Source organism: Trachurus trachurus, assembly GCF_905171665.1.
Source record: "Trachurus trachurus genome assembly, chromosome: 11".
NCBI lineage: Eukaryota > Metazoa > Chordata > Actinopteri > Carangiformes > Carangidae > Trachurus > Trachurus trachurus.
Window position 1 is genome coordinate 18,639,921 of NC_139904.1, and position 24,262 is coordinate 18,664,182.

Here is a 24,262-nt window from a genome sequence, read left to right on the forward strand (position 1 = left end):
AAACATTGGAAACATTTGACAAATCATAGAAGAGACATTAAACCAACTTTTCTGACATTGTAAACCTCTTCTTGCATTTTTAGGCAAAGTTGTGGAGTAAAAAAGGAGCTTTCCAGGTTCATTCTGCCTGCCCTGGCCAACAACAACGGTCTGCTGACCAGCACACCTCAGCCTCAGTGGAGCAACATGCTGAAACTGAACGATGAAATCGTCTGTAACATGGGTGAAGATGTTTCACAGGTAATGGACATCAGTAGGACCACATTTTTTGGGTTTTTTCAGCCTTTTTGTAACCAGTGAGAGTTATTAAGTTGGATATATTGGGAGAATATTACAGATTCAAATAAAATTGCTATTGGAGGTGTTTGTTATAACGCTTTTGGTATTATTATCGTCATTATTGTTATGACAAGTTTACAAATGAACAATTTCTTTTTTAATGTACATTTTTGTAGATCCCTGCTGCGACTCGTGGCATCATGAAGCATCTCGGCTCTCGACACTCAGAGGTCAGCCAGTGGCAGGCCCAGATATCTGACAGCATTGGGCAAGTGGACCGGGAAATCACTGCTGTGGAGCTGGTATGTTTACTGAATAATTTATAAGTAGCTGTACTTTCAGCTCAGTTCATCACAGATACCACCACTGTTATTTAAAACTGAATGCTCATCCCTCAACATCTATCTTGTGTGTTCAGGTCAAAGACTCAGCAGGGCGCTTCCTCCAGGAGAGGCAGCTGTACAGTCAGCTCATGAGCAACTGTGTGGCGATCCAGAAAACCTTGAGCGCAACAGGCCTGACTAAGGATCCCATCCTTATCCAGCTCAAAAGAGAAGAGCAACTCAACAATGAGACCAGAGATCTGCTCCAGAAGCAGATCAGCAGCCTGCAACAAAAACTGAGGTCAGGGTGACGTTTTCAGTCTTCAAATAGTAATATTCAAGTGCAAATCCCTCCTATAGTTTTGTGCTAGTGAACTTTATAGAACATGTCAGGTCACACCTAGTTTCCTAATCCTCCCCAGCGCTCTGAAGGGGATCCGCACTCAGCTGCTGGCAGATTTTCAGGACAAGGGTGAAGCCATCAAGCTCACCACCAAGTGCATCGCCTTTGAGGTCGACACGCCGAGCTACCAGCTCCCTGCCAATCAGTACAAGCCCAACCATGTGACCTACGACAAGTGGCTGTCCCGCTGCAGGGACCTGAGGCTGATGGCTGCCAACCTGATTAAAGACACCGCCACCTTCAGGGGAAACCTGCGCTTCACCATGGCTAATGTAAGACAACACTGTGACCACACCTGACTCACCTGAATTGAGTGTGTATTTGAGATCAGTATTTTATATGCCTTTGTTCTTGGACATCCATTTTACTCTGAGTTTTATCAGCCCTTCTTTATACAACCAGATAATAATATACAACCTCACTGGTGTATGTGACAATTACAGCTGAAAAATGCCCATGGACATCAGCGCCGCAGCACACACGACTCCCTGAGGAAGACAATCAATGAGCTGAGCAGGATCCAGGACATGATGACCTGGGAGAGGCAGCAGGTCAGTCAACTGGATTCATCCCAACTCACAGAACTATACCATCCACATCCAAAAGCTTTGTCCGACCTATCTGTGATGGTTTCTCACTCTTGTATGGCTTTCGTCTCTCCTCCAGGTGAAGGATGAGATTTCCGATCTCACCAAGGACGTAGAGAAAGTGACGGGTCAGATCAGGAACTGTGAGTCCAAGCTGTTTCAGGCCACTCACCGCCTGGACATCCTCAACCAGAGACCAGGACATGAGCTCTGCCTGGACCCGGTAGGCACCTCGTTAAACAATTACATTTTAAATATGATGGATCTTTCTCAGATTCTCAGTTGTTGTCGCTGTTTAAACAATTGTGACTTGAACCGTTTTTTTCTGTTCCTCCTCCAGCCCCACATCAGCCTCACATTGGAGAAAGACGACCTGACAAAGATGGGAGGCAGACTTAACCCAGTACTGAAGCACTCCCAGTGAGTCTAGTGCACACAGTTTGACACAATTTTATCTCTCTAATGAGACCAAATAACAGCTATAGGCCGCCTGTCACCTCATCCTACATTACATATTTTGACCGTCTTCTGTGTGATACCCTGAATGTGCTCATTTTCATGTGAACCATCATTTCCAGGCACGAGCTGGTGCTCGCACGCAGACGTCTGATGACCCTGGAGGACAAACTCGACAAAAATGCTCAAACACTGAAAGTGGAGCAGAAATGCCAGAACCTGCACCAGAGTTTCCTGCCCACACTCGACACCACTGTGATCCTGGCCAACAAGCCGCAGATCCCCTCCACCATGAGAAGCTCCTTCCCCCATGCTCACTTGTAGCAGTGCCTAGTGGAGTGCATTAACACTGTACTGAAACTTCAATAAATAATCTTGCAGCAAATTAATATTCTACTCATATTGAATTAAGAGGTGCACCTTTGTTTTCTGCTGGGTATGAAAAAGTACATTTTCTCAAGAAAAGTGAAATCCACATTGAAATTTTAACCATGCACCAAAAGATCCAAAGATTAGAAAAAAAATCTAAACAATTTCATCAAAAATAATTAAATCATCACTGTAAAGACTTTATCAAAGATTTCTCTTTGGACTCTTGGCTTGACATGCTAGTTTATCTGTGTTTTGCAGTTCTCAATATTTTTTTATGGCTCTTCCCTTTAAATTAAAAAAAAAAATTAATTACATGATTTTTGGACATGCTAATATTAATCATTCCTGCCATTGCAGGACCTATAACCTTGACATTTTGTCAGAGGAGGGGATGAGAACAACATGCTTTTGAGTGAAATTGTGTTTTGTTTTTTCCCCAGTAAGATGAACCTGGTTAATTTGGCTCAGTAACCCAACAATGTAGAAGTTTGTTTTGCAGGAGAGTGATGTCAGATTTATGATTATCTATTTTATTTTATCTTGAAGCATGTTTACTTATTAATCACTGTACCACCCTGGGCAGTTGACTGCTTGGCCCTATGGGATGCAGACAGTATTTTTGGTCTTTCAGGAAGTAGCCTGCTCTAAATGGAAATGTAAAGTGTACAGAGTATTAACTGGTGTTTGGGGATGACTGTGTGTATGTTTTCAGAGCCTTGGACTCATCCCGGGTCTGTCAGTGTGTGTGTCCGAGCTGATGAAGTGTCGGTGCAGCATCAGAAGTGTGAGCCGGTGTTTTGTCGTGTGTTGTTCCTCGGTGTCGCCTCTTTAACCGGGTCACAGGTATTGTAGCAACGTTCCCCTAGCAACGGCCCATGGAGACCGTCCGTCCCTCTGTGTAAAGGAATGCCAGGCTACAGGGGTCAATACACACAGCAAAGACACGACGAGCTGTAATTAAACAAGACATTTATGACCTTTATGGACTCATTTCACGTTGTTGCTTTGAGGTGAACAAGACATGGGATGTGGCAGCTCCACAACCACAGCGGTGGTCCAACCGCACTCACCACGGGAGGAAGTGAATGGAGACGAGGTAAGCTCCGTGTCACACACCCCGCCACTTTTTCATTCAGCTAAAACTACGGAGGTGCAGCTTTTTAAACGAGGACATTTTCCACAGCAACATCCAATAAAAAGTATTAAACCTATCTACTGCTGGTAGTTCTTGTCAAATAAGTAGTCAGACCGAAATCTGTGCTATTAAAAAGAGGAAAAACTTATACGACATATTGATTGTTATACGATTTTTCTACCGTTACTGATTAGCTAGTTATCAAAACATGGCGTCTATCTGTCAACGTCTTCAAACCTTTGGTAAACCCACAGGTAGAGAAACTATTTAATTGAAAGTGGCACTATCTCAACGTAAAATATTGGTTTCACCCTACTGTAACTTCCATACATGTTATAGTATTTGAATAGCTATGGTGCAGATTGAGAAGCCCCATAATATTAATTAAATGTTTTGTTGTTGAAATGATCAATGAACAAATTAAAGGTTGTAACGTACTAAGACATGTATTTTAGATTGTGTTGTGTATGTGGCATTGACCAAAATTGACCAATATTAGGAAAATGGCCTTATTTCCTGTTAAGGAGAATATTTAGGGACAGTTTAAAAATCAATGTCTCTACTTACAGTACCTACTGAGTGTTAAATTCCTAATTGTGTTTTATCTGAAAAGATAAGTACTCTTACGTTATAAAATTGCTCTTTTTAGTATCATGTTACAGTTAGCTACATTATTACTAATAATAAATATGTTTCATTAAATTAACAGTAGCCTACATTAACGCATCATGCATAAAAATTGATATAAATATAGGCTACTATTTGCATGCAAAGATAGCTATATTGATCATAGTTATAGATTAATACAACTTGTTTGAAGTAACACAAAATGAGAACACACACTTTGCCCAACATCCGTGGTTCAACTTCCAGCCAGGGGACCTATAATTTCCTCTACCATTATATAATATATATAGGCCATAGAAATACAATAAATATTTATAATAAAATGTGCAACAAAGTCCATCTATCTTGAAACGACACGGCGCTACACTTTTCTGCACTAAATACAGAAATCACTAAGTCATAGATTTACACTGGTCACAGAATGTTTTGCTTCACCAGCTTCTCTTTCTTACCACACAGAAGCTGTTTAAAGGGACAACTGTGGTGTTTCACAGGCTGTCAAACACCATGATATAATTAAAATACCATGTAGGCCTATACTAAACCAGTAGACGGTGAGATGGTATGATCACCTGCCATGTATCACCATCAGTAATGTTTCTGAGCCATTTTGTTCATGACAATGTCTCAAAACACAGATGCCACCATGACAACAGCAGTTAGCATGAGATACCACCCAGACTGGGGTTGGGACATAACAAGAAACAGTGGGGTCATAATTATGTAATATGCCTTTTGGTTAATTTTTGCTTCACTCATTATGTGTCCTATCAGGTGGAGACTGAAAGTAAACTTGGTAGTCGTGGAGACTCTGCCGTGTCAAAGGGCACCACGGACAGCGGGGTGGGGATGGAGAACAAGGAGAAACCTGCATTACCTGGAGTAGTGCCCAGAAAACTCCCTCCCCTAACATCTGAGCATGTCAGAGAAAGCGAAGCAGGTAGGATTACATGTGACGGTGGGCGTGTTTGAAGAGCCTGCTGAATAAAACAGACCTTGTCACACACAGCAGAGATTATCCACGAATGCACACATCTACACTAAGGTCTTTCTGTTTTGTGTGTCTCTACATTGCAGCCAGCCAAGGACTGCGGCAGACGGACAGCAGAGCGCTGGAGCGCCAGAAGTCCAGTGATATCCTGGAGGAGCTCCTGAGTCAGGGCATCATCCCAGTGGGACAGAGCAGACAGGGGAGCAACGGCACTGGAGAGGCCTACAGCATCGTGGTGGGTAATGGTCAGAGCACACAAACAGTCCCACTATCTACTAGGGCTGCAACTAACGATTATTTTCATTATCGATTAATCTGTCGATTATTTAAACAATTAATCAATTAGTTGTTTGGTCAATAAAATGTTAAAAAATGTTTAAAAATTTTGAAAAATGTCAATCAGTGTCTCCCAAACCACAAGATGACGTCTTCAAATGTCTTGTTTTGTCCAGAAACCAAAGAGATACTCAGTTTATTGTCATAAAGGAACAAAGAAACCAAAAATATTCACATTTAAAGGGACAACGAGGAGTTTCTATTCGGTTATAAAAAAGTCTCACGTTAATGTGGATGAATCTCCGCTACCCACACTTGTTAATGGGCCCATTTTCGATAAATATATCGTTCTGTCTCTATCGTTATTTTGTTATTATTAGTGGTGGCGGAAATGCTGGTCGAGCCGACCAGCGTTTCCTTCGTGGCGAGTTATGAGAATAACGCCGCCGAACCGCCGTTTATGGTCGGAACTACGGTGGTATGTGAACCTCTTTGAACCTCTGACTTTAATTATTGATGAATGAAAACACGAGTCCGTCTTGCGCCCGGTCAAAGAAATGTACGGTGCGCGCGGAGGCTCATAAATGTAGTGTGAAAACGCTTCGCTTTTCCAAAACTCCTCGTTGTCCCTTTAAGAAGCTGAAATCAGAGAATATGGAATTTTTTTCTTAAAAAACTACTCAAAACGATTACTCGATTATCAAAATAGTTGACAGTTAATTTAATAATCGATTATTGTGTGATTAATTACACATTAATTAATTAATTAATTGTTGCAGCTGTCAGCTGTGTTAGCAGGAGTATAAAATGACTTTAAGTGATGACCAGAGAAAACAGCCCTCATAACATCACCATCATCAAGCATGCTTGTCTCTCTCTTGCAGGAATTCATAAGTAAAAAATTGAGACCACCACGCTGCTCGGTCTTCTTTTAGCACCTTTTAATTAGCTCATTGTCCATATAGTCTGCTGAAATGTAACTGTATGAATGACACCGGTTGCCGTGGTCACCATATAGAGTGTATCTTGGCCTCATTATTGCCCTTTTTTGTACCTCACATTGTGAAACGTGACAGCAGGACCACAACAGGCGTAGCTAATAACACTAACGATGTAGACTGTGGCATTCAGGTGTCCCATGTGTGACAGTGTGCCTGTGTTTACTGCTTTGGCATTTAGTGTATTGTTGTGTATTTAGTGTAAGGAGAAATTTTAAAAAGAAGATAATTGTAATAGTTTTACCAACAGGATATGAGGTCATACGTACACCTCTATATGGCTGTGACTGCCTGTGGACCTTTTTCTAAACAGACTTGTCATAGCAGAAGAAGCACAGATGTAATTATGTTAAGAAGGATAGAACAGGTCAACCATTTTCATAAAGGACAATTGTGTTTTTGTGAGACTTAGTGCCTTTTTCATTTGCTCTCACCTTGAGATTGTGTGCTCTCTGTCTCCCTCTGCTGTGTGTGTGTGTGTGTGTGTGTGTGTGTGTGTGTGTGTGTGTGTGTGTGTGTGTGTGTGTGTGTGTGTGTGTGTGTGTGTGTGTACAACAGCTGGAGGACAGAGATGTCAAGCGAAAGCCTCCTGCAAGACTGGAATCTCTGAAGGCCAATAATGTGCGCAATGTCCTCAGCAAAGAGGAGATTGATGAGAAGATAAGAGTTGTTGAAGAGAGACGCAAGGTACTGTGTGTGTGTGTGTGCGTGTGCGTGCATGCATGTTTGTTTGTTTGGTAACACTTTATTTGACGCCTATCTCTGTAACGCATTATAATAGTATAGTTATAACCATAGTTATAATGCAGTCATAGCACTGTTTAACTATAGTTATAAACACTCATAAATGATCATAATGCTTTATAACAATAATCATAACACACTATATAGCATTTTATCATGACTTATAAGGTCAGGTATTATAATACGTTATAATTTCTAGTAACTCACTGACAATGCCCACATCGAGGCACATTATAGAGCATTATAACTCTATAATAATTGACCTTATAAGCCATTATAAAATGCTCTATGATGTGTTATGCTTATTGTTATAAAGCCATATGATAATTTATGAGTGTTTATAATGATAGTTATACATGTTTATAAGCCAATAACACATTATAACTATATTTATAATGCATTATCGATGTGGGCATTGTCAGTGAGTTACTAACAATATAACGTATTATAATACCTGACCTTATAAGTCATGATAAAATGCTTCATAGTGTATTATGATTATTGTTATAAAGCATTATGATCATTTATGAGTGTTTATAACTATAGTTATACACTGCTATAACTGTATTATAACTCACTCATTATAAGTATGGTTATAATGTGTTATAGAGATAGGTGTCAAATAAAGTGTTACCATTTGTTTTAACACCTCTGCTTTTTCCCTGCCTCCCTCTCACAATTGACCTCTTTTTTTGTCCTCCCTGACCCACTTGTTTGTTGCCTTCACTCGCTCTCAGTTAAGAGAAGATGAGCTCAAGATGCGTTTAAGGGCCAAGTCAGCACGGGGTCGTGTCCATGCCGCTGTCTCCTGTACAGAAGAAGAAGATGCGTCCCTCACCCCTGTGGACCCCCAACAGTCAGTTCTCCCCCGACACCCGACTCCAGCTCCACTGGGTCACAGCCTGACTGTAGCTGTGGGAACAGAGTGTACAGGAGAGGCTGCTGGTGACAACATGGAGAGCGAAAGAGAGATGGGCAAAGCAGAGATGACGAAAGGGAACAAGAAGAGAAGAGCAGGTGGAGATAGCAGAGGAGAAAGTGCAGAGTGGGTGAGTGACGGTGGTGATGGGGAGAAGGAAGAGGAGGAGCTTGAGGAGGTGGAGGAGCCCCAGGCAGGGCAGCGCCTCGCAGCCTCTTTCGAGCTGGAGAGTGATTCTAGCTTTCAACGCCCAGAAGACAAAGAGGAGACTTTTTAAATTAATACATGAATAAGCCATTAATCAGCACTGAGAGAGAGAAAAGAGAAAAGGAAGCCAAATATTTCCTATTGTACAAAGTTGAGACCTGTTGAAACTTGTAAAAAAAAAAAAAAAAACATTTAAAAAAGCTAGACAATATATTTGTAATGTAAAGAAACTGACTGAAGTAATTGAGCTGTGCTAAAATGAGGCTAATGTGGAGGTAGCATCATTTCCACAGCAGGGCGACTCACCAGTCAGCACAGGAATATGAGGGTTTGTCTCCAATGCAATGTAATTTAAACTCAGTTAATGCTTTAATAAATATCACCAAGGCTTAATGCTCTTGCCAACAAACCAAACAGATTTTTGTTTGACAAGTTATTTCTAGAAAAAGTCTCACTCGGCATGTAAAGGGTAAACTTTGTGCAGTTTCTCTGTCGGACATAAGATGGCGCTGTTTCAGTAGGTTAAAGTTGGTCTTATTGCCTCTCTGGTGTCAGTGAAGCCAATCAATAAGATGAGCCATTTATCAGTAGGAGGTTCTTCTGGCAGCTTGTGAGGATGTACCTGGGTTTGAAAAGATGTGTGACGACATGACTTTGTTATTGATCAGTAAAGTTCCCTGCTTTTCATCGGTGTTGTTACGTAATATGAAACACATTTTTATGTGCTCAATGATTTTTCACACTTCGAAATTGCACAATTTTAATGAAATGAACATCTTGTCCAGAGAAAACTTTTAACTTTTTGGATTTGTTTTTTTTGTGTCCCAGAGAGTGGAGGGAATTTGAGTGGGACGTTGGTGTGACTGTGCTGTGGGTATTCAGCTGTTCCAGTGACCTTTGACCTTTAGCCTGACAGGTGTGTGCTAAACCAAATGGGTATCAAGCACAGAGCTGCAGGACTACACCCCCCGTCTTGATTAAACTCAGGGTGAAATCCCAGTCACATGCACAATGTGTCAAACTAACATGGGAGCTACATTATGACACGAGGTGTGTCTGGAGCTGACAGTTATCTTGTAAGCTATTCCTTGTACATGTAATGTGTGGAGTTATCTGTTTGTGTTTTTCTAAAACATTATTGGGAAATAGTTCACAATAAAAGTTTGAGATGTTGCCACAGGTGGTTATTGTGAGACTATAAGAGGATTCAGAGCAGTCAACATGCTGCACATGAGCAGAGACAACAAGGGCATGAAACCTGAGCACAGCCCCATTGTTGAGACTCTGAAATTCAATAGTGTTCCCCCTTTCAAGACTCCAGTCAAGACTTTAAAGGGCGTGTGGCTGCATTAATAAAATAGTGTGCAAGCAGAAAGGAGCTCTATCAGGTTGCATTTCATTGTGATAGAGTTCTGTAGCGGCAATTGACATTCAGATGGAGGAGACGGGGTGAATATGGAGCCTTGTTTTTGAGAGAAGAGGTTCAGGTATGGTTGGTTGGTTGGTCACTAACTTCATCTGCATGCTGTGCTGTCAAATGGCAGCTGATGGCTAAATGTGTCAGCTCACAGAGTTACATGCAGTGACAGGACCGATGTAGGCCAGCAGCAGCAGCAGCAGGCACAGGAGCGGAGCCGCCATGAATGATTAACAGCAGAGCTCCCTCTCACATTACTGGAGGTGGTGGTAGCCTATTACTCAACCCCGCTGCTGCTGCTGCTGCTGCTGCTCTGAAGGAGACCCAGAGATCCAGCAGAGGAGGCCAAGCATCACAAGTTAATCTTAATCATTGATGCTCGCGGGCTAATTGAATTGATCCGTTGTACTTGATCCTTCTCCATCATAATAGCTTTGCGTAATTCTGACGCACAGGCGCGTTTGTCACTTTTGAAGTCCGGTCCCTCGCGGCTGATTTAATCATTGAAATGTGATCAGCATCTAGTTAAGATAATACAGGTTGATCAGCAAGAGGTTCTTCATCTCAAGAGGCCTTAAATGGATGTAGATTAGAACCGCACGGGGCAGATATGACTTTTTTTTTTTTTTTTTTTCAAACTTGTTGCAGTGGAGCCAATCAGAGACACTCTAATGTGCCCAAACTTTGTCAACCCCCTCCTCATAAGTGTAGGTCTACTCTCCTAAAGGCTGCTCCTCCGTGCTGCACCTGTCTGTCTGCTCATTGCTGCTGCTGCTGTGTCTGTCCCCGCGGGCTCTGCTCAACCCCCTGACCAGCTGTTTATAATCCACGCAGCCCCGTAGTGACAGATCCGATCTGTTCCACGAGAAAAGCCAAATTCTGATCTATGTTTTATCTCAGCAAATAAGAGAGAAATTGACAAAATACCGAGATATTTATCTAAAATTCAGCGTGAAAATTCAGATGATCCAACACAGTGATCAGGTTTGTTGACTTGTGTGTGTGTGTGTGTGTGTGTGTGTGTGTGTGTGTGTGTGTGTGTGTGTGTGTGTGTGTGTGTGTGTGTGTGTGTGTGTGTGTGTGTGTGTGAAGGAGCTCCAGTGTTTCACACTGTGCAGGCTTCACAGCTGTTTGTGCGCGCCGGCGGTGGGCGGGCAGAGATGGACTAAGAGCTGGGTGGAGTTAGGAGCAGCGCTTTTAGGAATGGGTCCCACAGCTATTTAGTTAGACAGCAGAGTTGCCAAGAAGAGCTGGAAACACCTGATGGTCTCTTTGGGACAATCCGCTCCATATAACTCTCCTCTTTACTGTCAGAAGATAAATCTACCTCCAGGCTTCATTTTTGTCGAGTTTTTGTTTTGTTTTCTCTTCTGAAAAAAAGTCACAGAGCCAGCTGATCTCTCTCTTCTTCTTCTTCTTCTTTCTTCATCCAAAGAATTACTGATAAGGAGACATTGCACTATTCTTTTTTTTAATTGTTCATATTTATTGTATTTTTGCACTAACGATGCACACCACGCAAAAGGACACAACCTATACGAAGATTTTTGTCGGGGGTCTTCCCTACCACACCACGGATTCAAGTCTCAGGAAATATTTCGAGGTGTTCGGTGAGATTGAAGAAGCGGTGGTGATTACCGACAGACAGACCGGCAAGTCTAGAGGTTATGGATTCGTAAGTATCACTTAATTTACACTTTTATTATCTTGATAAAGAAACTCTGCAAACATGTTTACGCACGGACAGGACAAATCCTGTCGCGGCGCCTGTTGCTTCATGTCACAGCATCAGAATTAGCACCAACATTTTTTGCAGTCAGGGGATGTTTGTGTTTTGATAAGCAGCCCCCCCTCCTCTTTCTGTTTTAAATTTGTCATTGGCTTCTGTTGCAATCTCGCACCCACCAACTTGTTGCGCGTCGGTATGCGCCCTGACATGTTTTAAAGTGAGCTGCCCTAGTCTCACTGACAGCTTCATGCTGCCAGCCTGAGAAAAACCTCACCATGATGCCTCGGTATATTACAGAGCACTCCTCACTGACACGGTCACGCTGGTTTCATCATCTCAGATATGTTTACAACGGTGGAAAAACATTTTGCTCCCACTTGTCATAAAACCTGACAGACAAAACAAGCAGCACAGAGTGTTATCTCTCTTTGCATGCATGTAGTTAGATTACTTCAGGAGGAGCTTGGCTCTTATTTTGCCTTAAAAGGGACTTAATCATATTTGAGATTCAGCTTTGGCACATCCTCCTACAGCAGATGAACTGAAATAATCTCTTTACTATTGTAGCTACATCATTATTTTTTTCATTTCTCCTCCCAAAGGTTGTCAATTTGTTTCAGTTTCTTTAGTTACTGAAGTTGTGTAAGAGGAGAGGTGGAGTGTGGAGTAAATGTTAGTGAAGCTCTGAGCAGAGACAGTAAAGTTTGGTTGTGTGTGTAACTACAGTGAGACAATAAAGCCGTGTTCAGTCAGTCACCTCAGCCAGGCTCCCATTCACACACACATCAACATGAGGGTGATGGATGTGTGTGTGTGTGTGTTGCTGACACTGTGATGGCCTCACACAGACACACAATTATCTTCCAACTTATTTTTAAACACACACTGGGAAGGTTTTAGTCCGTAATCCATTACCCACTTGTTGTTTCCTAACAATCTCCAGTATTTGCTTGAATAATCTACATCTTTTCCACCCTGCATTTTGCACATTTGTGTCTCTGTCAGGTGACGATGGCGGACCGCTCGGCTGCAGACCGGGCCTGTAAGGACCCAAACCCCATCATCGACGGCAGGAAGGCCAACGTCAACCTGGCCTACCTGGGAGCCAAGCCTCGGGTGATGCAGCCAGGTAAAGACAATCAAAATCCCCCCACAAGTGATACAGTAGACAACTGCACACCTGTCACTTTTACTCCCTTCACAAGGTGGAGATTTCAATATCACACGTTCCATTGCTCCCATGTGTGACGCTAGGTTTATTAGCAAAGCTTCAAACAAGAAAATCAAGCCAGTTCCTGATTTCCACCTGAGGGTTTGTTTGTTTTTGAGGTGGTTTCTGTAGATGTAGGGACATGTCAGGAGTTTCATATATGGCCTACAGACGGTGTTCCACTCACTTATTTCTTGTATCTACTTTGTTTTGCAGGTTTTACATTTGGTGTTCCCCAAATTCACCCTGCGTTCATCCAAAGGCCTTATGGGTAAGTACTTCCAAGTCAATTTATTATTGATTAGATTGCTGAGATGCTCTTTGTTTATGTAGAGACACAGTTTTTTAAAAAGTGATCAATTCAAACATGTTGTCATTTCATCTTTTCTGTGTGATAATTGATACTGTAGTTCTGATTTTTGTCTTTACTTCAGTTTTCTCCTTAAATATTGATAATTAGAGGTGGACATTAAATGTGTAGCCTGACTCTTATGAGTGTCCACCAAAAAAAAAAAAAAGCCAGTCAGACTGCCTTTTCGAGGTTTGCCTGTTTGTGAGTGTGTGTATACATACATGTGTGTGTGTGTGTGCTGAGTGGACAATGATGGAAACTTCCAGCCTGACTCAATGTTATCTATCTTTCTCTGGTTCGACAGGCTCGCTCTCGGTTAAGCTAACTGTGCTGGGTTTGTGGAATAGTTCTGCAAACATAATCACAGATCAGAGAAAGGAATTACCTGTAGACTCAAACACACACAAACAAGCTCTCAAAATGGTGATTATAGATGCATGTACGTGGGTTTCATTTGACTTACTTTTTTTATTTTATTTGAATAGAACTTAGAGCTTTGTGTGCAGTTATGAAGTGGTGTTGTTAGAAACCGTGTGCTTTCTGACTTTAATGACAAAAAAAAAAGGCTGGATTGACTGAATTTTTTGGGGTGTTCTTTTTCCTTTTTTGTGGAAGCGTGTTCACTTTGCCAAGAAAGAGCAAAGTTTTTTTTTTTTCAATTTATTTTTTTTATTGCTTTTAGCTTGTGGTTGACTTGTTTTGTTTAACAGGGTATGTTGTTTCATGTGTTTTTTTGGCTGTCTTGTTGGAGTGAGTGATGAATTTTCTGTGTGGAGTTTCTTTCTTTTCTTATCTTGTCTGTTTTGTTTTGTTTTTTTTAACCCCAGTCACTTGTTCATTTCACACCCCTCACACTCTCACCTCCTCTCCCCTCAAAGTAACAAAACCTATCAGTGCTTGTGTGTGTGCTTATAGCATCTTCCTGGTGTTTCTGGCAGTTTGTTGTATTAACACAATGTATAGATTCACTACGTCCTGCTCTGTCTCCCTACAACTGTCCACTCTCTCTCTCTCTCCCTCTCTCTGTCACCAAATATCGAAAATCTGTACGTCGATGTTTTACGAATGAATGAATGTGAAGCTTATTGTGTGTCTAGTGTGTGTGTGTGTGTGTGTGTGTGTGTGTGTGTGTGTGTGTGTGTGTGTGTGTGTGTGTGTGGTTGCACTGGTACATGTGAATATTTGCTCTTGTTGTGTTTGTGTGCGTGTGTGGCTTTGTGTGTCCACATGTACTCTCATTTTCAGCTCAGCGCACCAAAGTCTCCAATGTGACACAAACAAAAGTCTGGATGTCTCTCTCTCTCTTTCTCTTTTTCTCTCTCTCTCCCTCTCTCTCTCTCTCTCTCTCTCTCTCTCTCTCTCCCTCTCTCCCTCTTGTTCTCTCTCAGTGAGCTTTCGTCACATGGGCTCGTGGTGTTAAGGAAAACAAGCGCACCCATTGTGCCACACAAAGGCCCAAATGCTGATGCTGCAGTCGCATGAAGCTCGGCGTTGTGTGTCTGTGTGTGTGTGTGTGTGTATGTGTGTGTTGGGGAATGGGGGGGTGGGGGGGGTTCCGGTGAGGGTGCGGGGCCATCTCTCCCTGTCATGTAAAAGTAGTGTAGGAGCCATTTAAACCAGGTCTGAGTGGGCGTCTCAGGGGTCACATACGTGCATGCGTCCATCTTAACCTTGTGATCTGAATCAGAACCAGAATCCGTTTTTTCTTTGCAATCAAATATACGGAGTGGCTTAATACTGTCAAAAGTACTGACCAAGTACAAAGCATGTGAGCTGTGATCAGCTGACACATGCAGATTTGAGAGCATGCAGGGACAGATTGATAAGCGCAGGACAAGTTTTGAGAGCGAGGAAAGAACTGCGAACGTGTTGATTAAAGTCTCAACTATACCACTTCATTGATAGATCATTTTCTTGAAAGAGCATGAATTGTAAAATATTTTGATAATCAATTGATGATGATGAAAAAAAGAAGAAGAAGAAAGGATGGAACCAAATAATCCTGTGACTTCTTGTATTCATATTAGTAGAAAAGATTTTGTTTCCACTGATTTAAATGTATACATTTCACCCATAGGGTCAGAGGACACCAGCAGCAGCTTGACAGCCATACAAAGTAAGATCAATGAGTTTTTTTTAACAAAAATTCAAGAATGTTATGTTGCTGTTAAAAACATAATAATAACACGATTACAAACCAACCATCTAAAAGTTAATATGGTCAGTATTTTGTGTTATCTTCTCTCTCATATCCCCAAGCTCCCTCTAAAACTAAAATAACTAAAAAAAAAACATGGTGAGAAAATGTGACAGCAGGTTTCAAACACGAACCCTCATAAGAAGATTTTGAATTCCTGACTCGAGTGAAGCTTAAATTTGTTTAGCCGTTGATAAACTTCCATACAGACCGATTCCCAGGGGATCCATGCAAACCAACCTGATCTAAGTAACTTTTCTATGTGAAGATCATGACTCAAGCTCTGATGCACTCGAAGGGAAACTGGACACCAGATCCATCTGTGACTCGGTCATAATAACAAAAGTCTCATGAGCAACTCTTGTCAGAGCAGGACATCAGTGTGTGCTGCCAACATCGCAAACAAGGCACAAACACATCACCCCGCTCACATTAGATCCTCTCACCTCAATCTACGTTTGTGCTTGTGTCCTGTCCCTCAGTGGACGGCATGCACGATGGAGGAGGACCTTTATTTAGCCTTGAACTTTAATGACCTCTGGGTTGCATGAACACAACATTCCAGTAAAGACAGACTCACACACACACAGTCGGACACACCGTTAGGTACCAGCATTGCTTCAGAAAACATCCTCACTGTTATGGCGACATCATAGATTCCCCCCCCTTTTTTTTAAATCAGTATCTCCAGGGAGAAGGGGGTATTTTTTTTAATTTAATGGGATGGGTCAGCTAGAGCTTTGCTTCCCGTAGCCAAACCCTCTGCTAATGCTGCGTGTGTGTGAATATGTGTGTCCATGACATGTGTATGTATGCTTATATATGTACTATGTGTGTAAATCTGCCATGTTACAGTAGTGATGGGGAATCAGAGACAACCTAGAGTGCACCAGGCCTGGAGTTTGATTTCAAAAGCAGTGGTGATGGTCACATACCACTGAAGCCCTTTGGAAGTGTTATACAGTCAGAAAATAGTTGCAGGCAGCCTCCACGGTCAATCACATACAGCAGGAGTCAGGAGAATAGTGCAGCTGAGAGTTAAGGGGAATGTTTCTTTAATGTCCTGTGCCCACGGCCATGATTCCTGTTCCCACGAGACTGATTGAAAGGACATTAAACGTGCTTCGCAATCCACAGGCAGCTCTCTCAAACTAGCTTCCTTATAAAGACTATATAGAAAGTGACTTGTGCTTATATGGATTCATTCAGCTGCAGTTCAGTCGTTGTGAGTTGGTCAGTTAATAAGCTCAGTTTAATTCTTCTCCGTAGAGGATTAATCTGCTTGTTGCATTATTCCCACCATCCTCCCTTATACAGGATACGTCAGTAGGTTAAATACTATAGTTCCTACTGTACAGGTCAGACAAGTCAAGTTGAGATTTAGTTTCCATGTTGGCTTTAGTGTTTTATTTGATCTAAGCTGAATTATTAAATGGTAGATTCTTGCATGATTCGGGGTTTAAGGTTAGGGGATCACATGTAAAAACAGTTCAGGTTAATTTATTTGTACCCTTAGACCCTTAGTGCCCTTAAATACATCTGGTTTGTAGTTGAGAGTAAAAAAAGGCATTCATTCACACAGTCTCAGACACTGTTAACAGCATACAGGATTGAACATGATGGTAAAAAGATGAAACAATAAAAATAGAAGTGAAGGTGCTTATTGACTATATGTCATTGATAACATTTATTTGATGGTTGTAATTGAGTCCACAGTGACTCGAAATGTAAGTCGGCTTCAGATACTGAATCCTACATCTTGTGTGTTGCTGTTAGTTCTCTCAGATCAATATCACCCCTTTTATTGGACACTGGCCAGTCAAGTGTGTCATCGATGTCCAGTTTGGGGAGTTTCCTCCCTGTTCGCTGGAAGTGAATAAAGCAGCGACTTCCCACACACCACTGTTGCTGTGTGGGAGTCTGTCCTTCAGCCCGTTTCAGACAAGGTTTTTTTTATTTTTTTAAATCCTCCTGGAAACCTGCCTCACCCTTCTGAGTTTCATTAGTTTGTGTCAGTGTCACATGATGATGGAGACTCACTCTCTCCTGAGGATTTTCCCCCTTTAGTAAAACACTAAATCTTTTCAGAGCAGACTCTCTGTTGCAGGTTTTCATAAATTGGTCCCAAGCGCGCGCGCCTGTGTGTGTGTGTGTGTGTGTGTGTGTGTGTGTTTAAACCAAATCTCCACACGCTCACATACTCATTTTTCACCCTCCCTTTTCTACCTTGTGTCTTTTCAGTTGAGTGATTGTGGTGTGCCTTTGTTGTTGTTGTTGTTGTTGTTGTTGTCATCTCCATGGTGTTCGTACTCAATTTAGTCAGTCGACTATTTTTACATCTCTCTTGCTGTTGTTCTGTTCTTCCCCTCTGGGCCCACTGTTTTGGGTTGAGATGTGGATTGGATTGGATAATGGAGTGCTGACAATAGGGTTGCCACGATAGATCCTGCCTTTCACCCTTTAACATTTTCTGCACACCCCTTCACCTCCTCCTCCTCCTCCTCCTCCTCCTCCTCCTCCTCCTCCTCCTCCTCCTCCTCCTCCTCCTCCTCCTCGCTATAGTCCAGACTCTAAAAGCGACTGCCTGACTTTAACTTACGCACTCTCGACTGATTCTATTGCGTTTCTTTGATTTTCTCTCTACAGATTTTTGAGCGGTCGTCACTCTGACTCAGTATAGTTTCTTGTGCAAAACAAATATCAAATTGTCTCTTCGCCCTGATGCTCCACATCACTTCACGTTTGAATCGAAGTGAGACTTTAATCTCTAACAGGAGAGGGAGGGCTGTTTTTTTTCCAGGACATCAAAGACCTAAAGCTTTCATATTTTTGCTTCTTCACTTCATCTGAACCGGTCGTGTAAATTTCACTCATACTTTGCTGAGTTTCCAGACCTTATAGAGTCTGGGGGGGGGGGGGGGGGGGGGGGGGGGGGGTGGGGGGGGGGGGGGCAGGATAAGGCTATGTCATGGAGGGTAGAATGTGCTCATTGTTCATAATTGTTTATTTAATTGAAACATCCCTCTGGGTGCGGAGCCTAGTCCCGGCTCCCCCCGCTGCCTCCCCGGCTCTTTGTCCCGATACAGAGGGGGAAATGGCCAGCAGCGTCCCTTTTTGAAAACTGTCCAGCTGTCAAAGTGGCAGTGACATTTTCACAATGCTTCCCTGGGCTCATCTCCTCTGTCCGCACCCCCTGCCCCCGGCACTGTAAGCCCACGCCCCCCCCCCCCCCCCCCCCTCCCTCCCTCCCCTGCTCGCCCTCCAGCAGGCACCAGAGCCAAATCCACATGTGACCCGCAGACAAAGTGCAGGTTACAGATCCCAAACGTTTTCTTTTCATCTCGCCTCCCTCTGCTCCTCTGCACTTCTGTCTCCACAACACAAACTCCAAACTGACCCAAACAGTCCGACCTGAATCTGTTTCTCATGTTTGCTGCCTGTAAAGCAGATGATATCATCACGCTGGCTCCACTCTCTCTGAGTGTGGTCATACTACAGATGTGACTTCTCAGTTCATTGGAGTGACCCAAAGGTTCGATAAGCAGCCTCTGGGAGTTCAAATTTCTCCTCACCTTCCACTCTTCTTTTCACAGAGACATTTCTATTTTGGCAACCCTATATTGTTCTAATCCCTACTAGCAGGCATTTCCTTGGTGTTCTTGACTGGTGGATTGGACTGGGGCTGGGAGGTGGGAGGGCGCTTGGCCGCAGTGTGATGGAGTTGGGTTTGAGGGTGGTTTTTGTTGGGAGGGGGGCTCTTATTGGTGGGTATATGGTGTGTGGTGATGAATCAAATTAAAATGTAATTGTATGTGTCTGTCCCACAGCATTCCTGCCCACTACGTCTACCCTCAGGCCTTCGTGCAGCCTAGTGTGGTCATCCCTCACGTGCAGCCAGCAGCCGCTGCACCTGCCACCGCCTCCTCCCCGTACATCGACTACACCGGAGCTGCCTACGCGCAGTACTCTGCAGCCGCAGCCAGCGCCGCCGCCGCCGCGTACGAGCAGTACCCCTACGCCGCGTCCCCCGCGGCCGCAGGCTACGTGGCCACCGCTGGCTACGGCTACGCAGTCCAGCAGCCTTTAGCCACCGCCGCCCCCGGCTCGGCCGCCGCCGCAGCCGCAGCCTTCGGTCAGTACCAGCCTCAGCAGCTGCAAGCCGACCGCATGCAATAGCAGCCACTGCAACCACTGGACATGCAGAGAGAGGAGGCCCGCCCCACGCCACAGCTGATTGGTCAGGAGAGGGAGCAAAGGAAAAGGAAGAGGGAGTGGCTTTAAGGGCGGCCGTCGTGCCGGCGACTCCGAGGCAGAGTTGCTTTAAAAAGGTGATGATGATGATGGTGGTGGTGGTAGTGATGATGATGATGGTGAGGTGGGAACTTTTGACGGTAACTTTCCAACTTGCTGTGCTTCAACCAAAAAACAAGAAAATGAAAAAAATTTGCAGAACAAATAATGGAAAGTGATTTACTATTATTGTTGTTGTTATTACTATGATTATTATTATTATTATCATTACAATTATCATTGTAGTAGAGTACTTATTCCTAGAGGAGAAATGCAGGAACTAATCCCTGTGGTTGGTATAGGTGTTAAACTAAGCCGTTAAGTCCTATTGCTGTCTTTAACGTTAGTTTAGGAAACTGTTCTCTTTCGGTTATTTGACGCCCTCATAACATTTATATTTATTATTGTTATTATGACACATTGAGGGCTCTCCTTGTTCTTTTTGTCTATTCAAGTACATTTTTTGGAGTTAATATTTTCTGATAATCAGGGAAATGGAACCGTTTCCAACGTGTTAGCTATTATTATGTGACCTCTGTCAGGAAGTCGAGGAGTTGTAACTCGTTGTGTCACACATATTTGAAGAACTACCTTTTTATCTTCCTGATGCTGAATGTCCCTTTTTTTTTACTCTGTGTCTCGACCTCTTGACCTATGCAAAGCAAACAAATCACCAGGAGACAAAAAAGAACAAAAACAAAAAAAAACAAAGAAAAGAAACAAAAAAACTGAAAATGTCATCAACTTTGACTTGACTCTTGGACTAAAGAGGGACTTGGCAAACGAAACAAAGGCACTGACAACAGGAGAGAGGTTGAAAATGGCTTCAGACAATGAGAAACACTAAATCGGTCGCTTTTCCACATGTTTCACTCGCACGTACACCGACACATGCATCCAGAGTTGCACACATAGCAGTCAAAGACAAAGGCAGCATAGTCGTGTTTCTCTCTGTCTCTGGGATGGAGGGAGAGAGAGAGAGAAAGAGAGAGAGAGAGAGAGAGAGAAAGAGGGAGAGAGAGCAGCAGCAGCAGCTGCTGGTGGTGGTGGGGGTGGACAGAGCCGCTCCAGCGCCACACAGACGGATCACTCTGGAAAGAACGCATCACTTGTGCTCGTTTGTTGAGCTGTCACATTTTAATCCCCGGCCGGGCCCATTTGGGAACCAACTTTACACCCCTCCACCCAACACAGAGCCCCACAGCAGAGCCCCCCCTCCCCTCCCCAGCAGTAATTCAGCCCTGCCACTGTCAGCACTTCCACCTCTGTGCTGCTGCTGTAGTCTGGTGTCAGTGTCAGGTACACACTCACAAACACACACACTCACACACACACAAACACACACTTTCACCAAAGCCACCCCAACAACTGGCCTGCCTCATGTCTGTCAAGAACACCAGGTGTGGGTGGAGAGGACGGGGCTTTACTCTTTGACGTTGTGTTGGTCTGTGTGCCTTACATTTTTACTGCTATTTAATAGAAAAAACTGAAAAAGAAGAGAGAAATCTACTATTTAAGATATTTATTTTTGAGGGTTGACTATGTTAACGCTCTGAGAGTAGAGACTTAGTGGCGGTACTGTATTAATAATATTATTATGTACTCATCTCAAGGCATATATAAGTTATTGATTAGTTTTAGTAATAATATTATTATTATAATTATTATTATTAACATACTCAACCAAAAATGTTGATGTAGGACTTATTTAAGATACTGTTATGTGCACTGTACTTTTATTTTTTATCTTTTTGATTCTTTAGAACATGACATTAAATATTAGCTTAATGCCTTTTGTATGGAAGAACTTTATTTAAATGCAGGCCTGTTTGCATGCAGATTGTACTCTGCCTCTTCTGTGTTTAGACGAAAGGAAAAATAATAATAATAATTTTGACAAAAAAACAAAAAAAACAAGCAAAAATGCTGCTTTCTCCACTAGAATGTATAGTCGTCGTCGAGGTTTCAGTAGCTGTGCTTCTTTTGCTTAATATTCATCAGATGGGCTATTTTACACTGTTGGGAATTTTTATACTTGAACTATTTCTTACAAGGGAAATATGAAAAATAAATGACAAAAAAACTTTTTAAGCAAGCTTTTCATTGTCACTGGATGAAGGCATGTAAAGTGTTACTATTTAAATGCAAAGGTCCTGTTGGTATTAAAACCTTTACTTCAGAATTTGAACTCCATTTACTCAAAATTGGAATAAAATGTTCTATATTTAAAAAAATCTTGGTGATATTTCTTTGAATGAAGTCAACACACACACACACACCCTCCTGCTGTTTGATCACTTCCTGGATACTTTCATTTCCCATCCTCCATCTATACTGTACATACACCTAAGGATGTTATTTATTCTTTTATTTTGTGCCTGTGTTGTGTATCAGTATTTGTTTGTCCACTTTTCTGTGGTGGCAACACATCACACGTGCCAGCTGCTGCAACGATCCTCCTCTGTGTGAAACAATCCGTTACTTAAATTACAGTCACACCCACAGACAGTTTGCATGGAGAGGAATGACACATGGTGAAGTCTCTCAGGGCTCAGGAGTCTATCAATCATTCATCTCCTCTCTAATCAATAAGTCATGTTAAAAAAGAGTTTGTTGCCGTGGTTACACTGACTTTTTACTTAGCTCCAGGGGAGTATTTTTGGTCGGTGCGTCGTCGTGAAACATGAAACTGGCACACAGGCGGGGGATCATGACACAGCAGGGATCCAGCAAGGCCTTATGGGTGAAATCAGCAGCTATATCCAAAGTCATGACATAAGAAAATTAAAACAGTTTCTTATCACAACAGTAACGTAAACCTGTGAGTTTTCTGCTGAAACTTTAAAGAAGTCGGTCCAGTTCAGGCTTCAATGTGTGTGCTCTCTAAAGTCAGTTTGTCAATGGGCCTGGACATGAATGATAAGAACAAACACTGGGTTGCCAGGTTGTAAATAAATCCTTCTTACACAACAGACCTGGTGGATTAATTATCTTATTAATGACTTATTGAAGGGACATTTCACCGATTTTACATGATCTGTTTAGTCATCACAGGGATCAACATCAAAAAGGTGTGTAATGTGTCACGTGCTGTCACTCTCAAAGGGGAAACTGCCCTTTTCAAGAGTTATATCAAGGAGGCTGGGTCATAGACAGAGTGTGTGGGATCTAACACCGTCCAGGTTTTATCACTCAGACTGTAACCGAGTCAAAATATTGATGTCAGTGTCTGACTTCAGCCTCCCAGCAGGAGATACAAAGGATTTCTGTCAGTAATGATACACCCCTATTAAAAAAGTGAATAATAACTCATGATAATATGTTTCTGTTTGTTTGTATCTGGCTTAATTTGTTGATGAACCAACACGAGCGCCCTCTCATTGGTGACTACAAGGTTCGCAGCAACCGTCTTGAAATAATGCAGTTAGACTCCTGGCTCAGGTTCACAGGAGGTCTCACAACATTAGGCCTAAATGGGTGTATATGGATGAACAAAAGATGCAATCAAGTTGCATCATGGGAAGTGTATAGGAGCTATGTTTTAGGGACTCTTATCTTCAATCAGGGCCGTTAGGAATTCTGGGACCCCTGAAAGAATACTAAAGTGGGCCCTTGACTTTTCCACTTTTTTTCTTAGACTACATATGTATTATCATTTTTTATTTAGCCTACTTTGTTTTGATGCTAATGCAGCAGCATTACTATGAGTATTAGTCAGGGTCTTATGCAGAATAATTCAGTCATACCAAGATTAGACTACTGGGTTTTTTTGTGGGCCCTACTGGTCGCTGGGCCCCTAGCAGGGCCGGCCCTAGGATTTTGGTGGCCCTAAACAAGAATTTTGTTTGTGGCCCACTCAAAGCGCAAACACCAAATCACTGGTTAAAACTGAATACAGACATGTTTATGCCCTCTGAGGTTTGAGGCCATTTTCTTGACTTTTACATATTTTCTTAAATTTATCTTTTTAAGATACTTGCAGATGTAACAATACTCAAGTGTTTTATGTCTAAATATTAGAACCTCCGCTGTAAGCACTCTGACGCCAGTTTGTCCTAGAACACTGTATAAAGAAATAATTTAGGCCAATGCTGGAAATTTGAGGTCTGCTTTTTGAAAAATTTCAAATCCCTTGTGAAAACACTCCTTCAGTCATGAGAATGAACCGTTTTGGTGCTTGAAATAGGATATGAATACAGTAATAGATAAGTGTAGAAAACAAGTCTAAAATGAAATTTTGTAAGATTGCTTTTGAGCACAAATGTTGTCATTCTGCCATTCTATTTTCACCAAATGTCTCAAATGTGAGATAAAAGAAGCTGAATATTGACTTCAAATTACATATAAAGCTCATAGCGTGCGTGCAGACCTCAGGATGTTTAAATGACTTGAATGAACCCCGGTACCTTTCTGATCATGTGGCCCCCCACCTAACAGCTGTGGCCCTAGAGTGTTTATGCCAGCGGCCGGCCCTGGCCCCTAGAATTATCATCACCTTTCTCCTCTATACAACGGGCCTGTCTTCAATCCCACAACTTTATTGAAGTTTAAAACTGAATCGGTGAAGTGTCCCTTTAATAAACGTGGTTTAAATGGAGGCATCAGACCTGGTGGGGTGTGTACCTGCTGAGTGACTTATGAAGCATCCATGTTGTAGCTCTGCATCAGCAGTGGATAAAAATACTGTAGGGGGACTTCCAAGTTGGGGGGTCTGAGTCTGGCCTGATTTTACTCCCATGGACTCTGATGA

The 24,262-nt window shown here is 42.5% G+C and overlaps 3 protein-coding genes across 4 annotated transcripts in view; all 3 read left to right on the top strand.

Moving 5' to 3' along the window:
* Positions 1-2,372, top strand: part of LOC310993211 (tektin-2-like) — a gene marked incomplete at both ends in the record, with an annotated part of 2,456 nt that extends 84 nt beyond the window's left edge. The window contains 8 exons of the mRNA XM_083981526.1: positions 84-240; positions 456-581; positions 698-903; positions 1,025-1,277; positions 1,449-1,556; positions 1,672-1,815; positions 1,933-2,012; positions 2,171-2,372. Of these exons, the coding sequence (XP_083837652.1) occupies positions 84-240; positions 456-581; positions 698-903; positions 1,025-1,277; positions 1,449-1,556; positions 1,672-1,815; positions 1,933-2,012; positions 2,171-2,372 (1,276 nt within the window). The remainder of the gene's footprint in view (positions 1-83; positions 241-455; positions 582-697; positions 904-1,024; positions 1,278-1,448; positions 1,557-1,671; positions 1,816-1,932; positions 2,013-2,170) is intronic.
* Positions 2,373-3,441: 1,069 nt separating this feature from the next.
* stmnd1 (stathmin domain containing 1) lies at positions 3,442-8,387 on the top strand (the record flags this gene model as incomplete). Its single annotated transcript, XM_083981527.1, has 5 exons — positions 3,442-3,516; positions 4,957-5,122; positions 5,260-5,408; positions 7,060-7,134; positions 7,929-8,387. The coding sequence occupies 5 exons, from the start codon at positions 3,442-3,444 to the stop codon at positions 8,385-8,387; spliced, it is 924 nt and encodes a 307-aa protein (XP_083837653.1).
* Positions 8,388-10,909: 2,522 nt separating this feature from the next.
* Positions 10,910-20,247, top strand: rbm24a (RNA binding motif protein 24a). 2 transcript variants are annotated; one of them, XM_083982231.1, is made up of 5 exons: positions 10,910-11,409; positions 12,469-12,592; positions 12,890-12,944; positions 15,103-15,141; positions 19,050-20,247. In XM_083982231.1, the coding sequence occupies exons 1-5, from the start codon at positions 11,242-11,244 to the stop codon at positions 19,396-19,398; spliced, it is 735 nt and encodes a 244-aa protein (XP_083838357.1). In that variant the 5' UTR covers positions 10,910-11,241; the 3' UTR covers positions 19,399-20,247. The 2 variants fall into 2 exon arrangements, with proteins under 2 accessions (XP_083838357.1, XP_083838358.1); XM_083982232.1 differs by lacking the exon at positions 15,103-15,141 and having other exon boundaries at positions 10,911-11,409.
* The last annotated feature ends 4,015 nt before the right edge of the window (positions 20,248-24,262 follow it).

What these genes read in the sequence shown, in the direction of transcription:
- rbm24a (XM_083982231.1), top strand. Translation starts at nt 11,242, where the DNA reads ATGCACACCACGCAAAAGGACACAACCTATACGAAGATTTTTGTCGGG. An exon ending in AGTCTAGAGGTTATGGATTC is followed by an intron (nt 11,410 to 12,468) that starts GTAAGTATCACT and finishes TGTCTCTGTCAG; the next exon opens with GTGACGATGGCGGACCGCTC. An exon ending in TTCATCCAAAGGCCTTATGG is followed by an intron (nt 12,945 to 15,102) that starts GTAAGTACTTCC and finishes TTTCACCCATAG; the next exon opens with GGTCAGAGGACACCAGCAGC.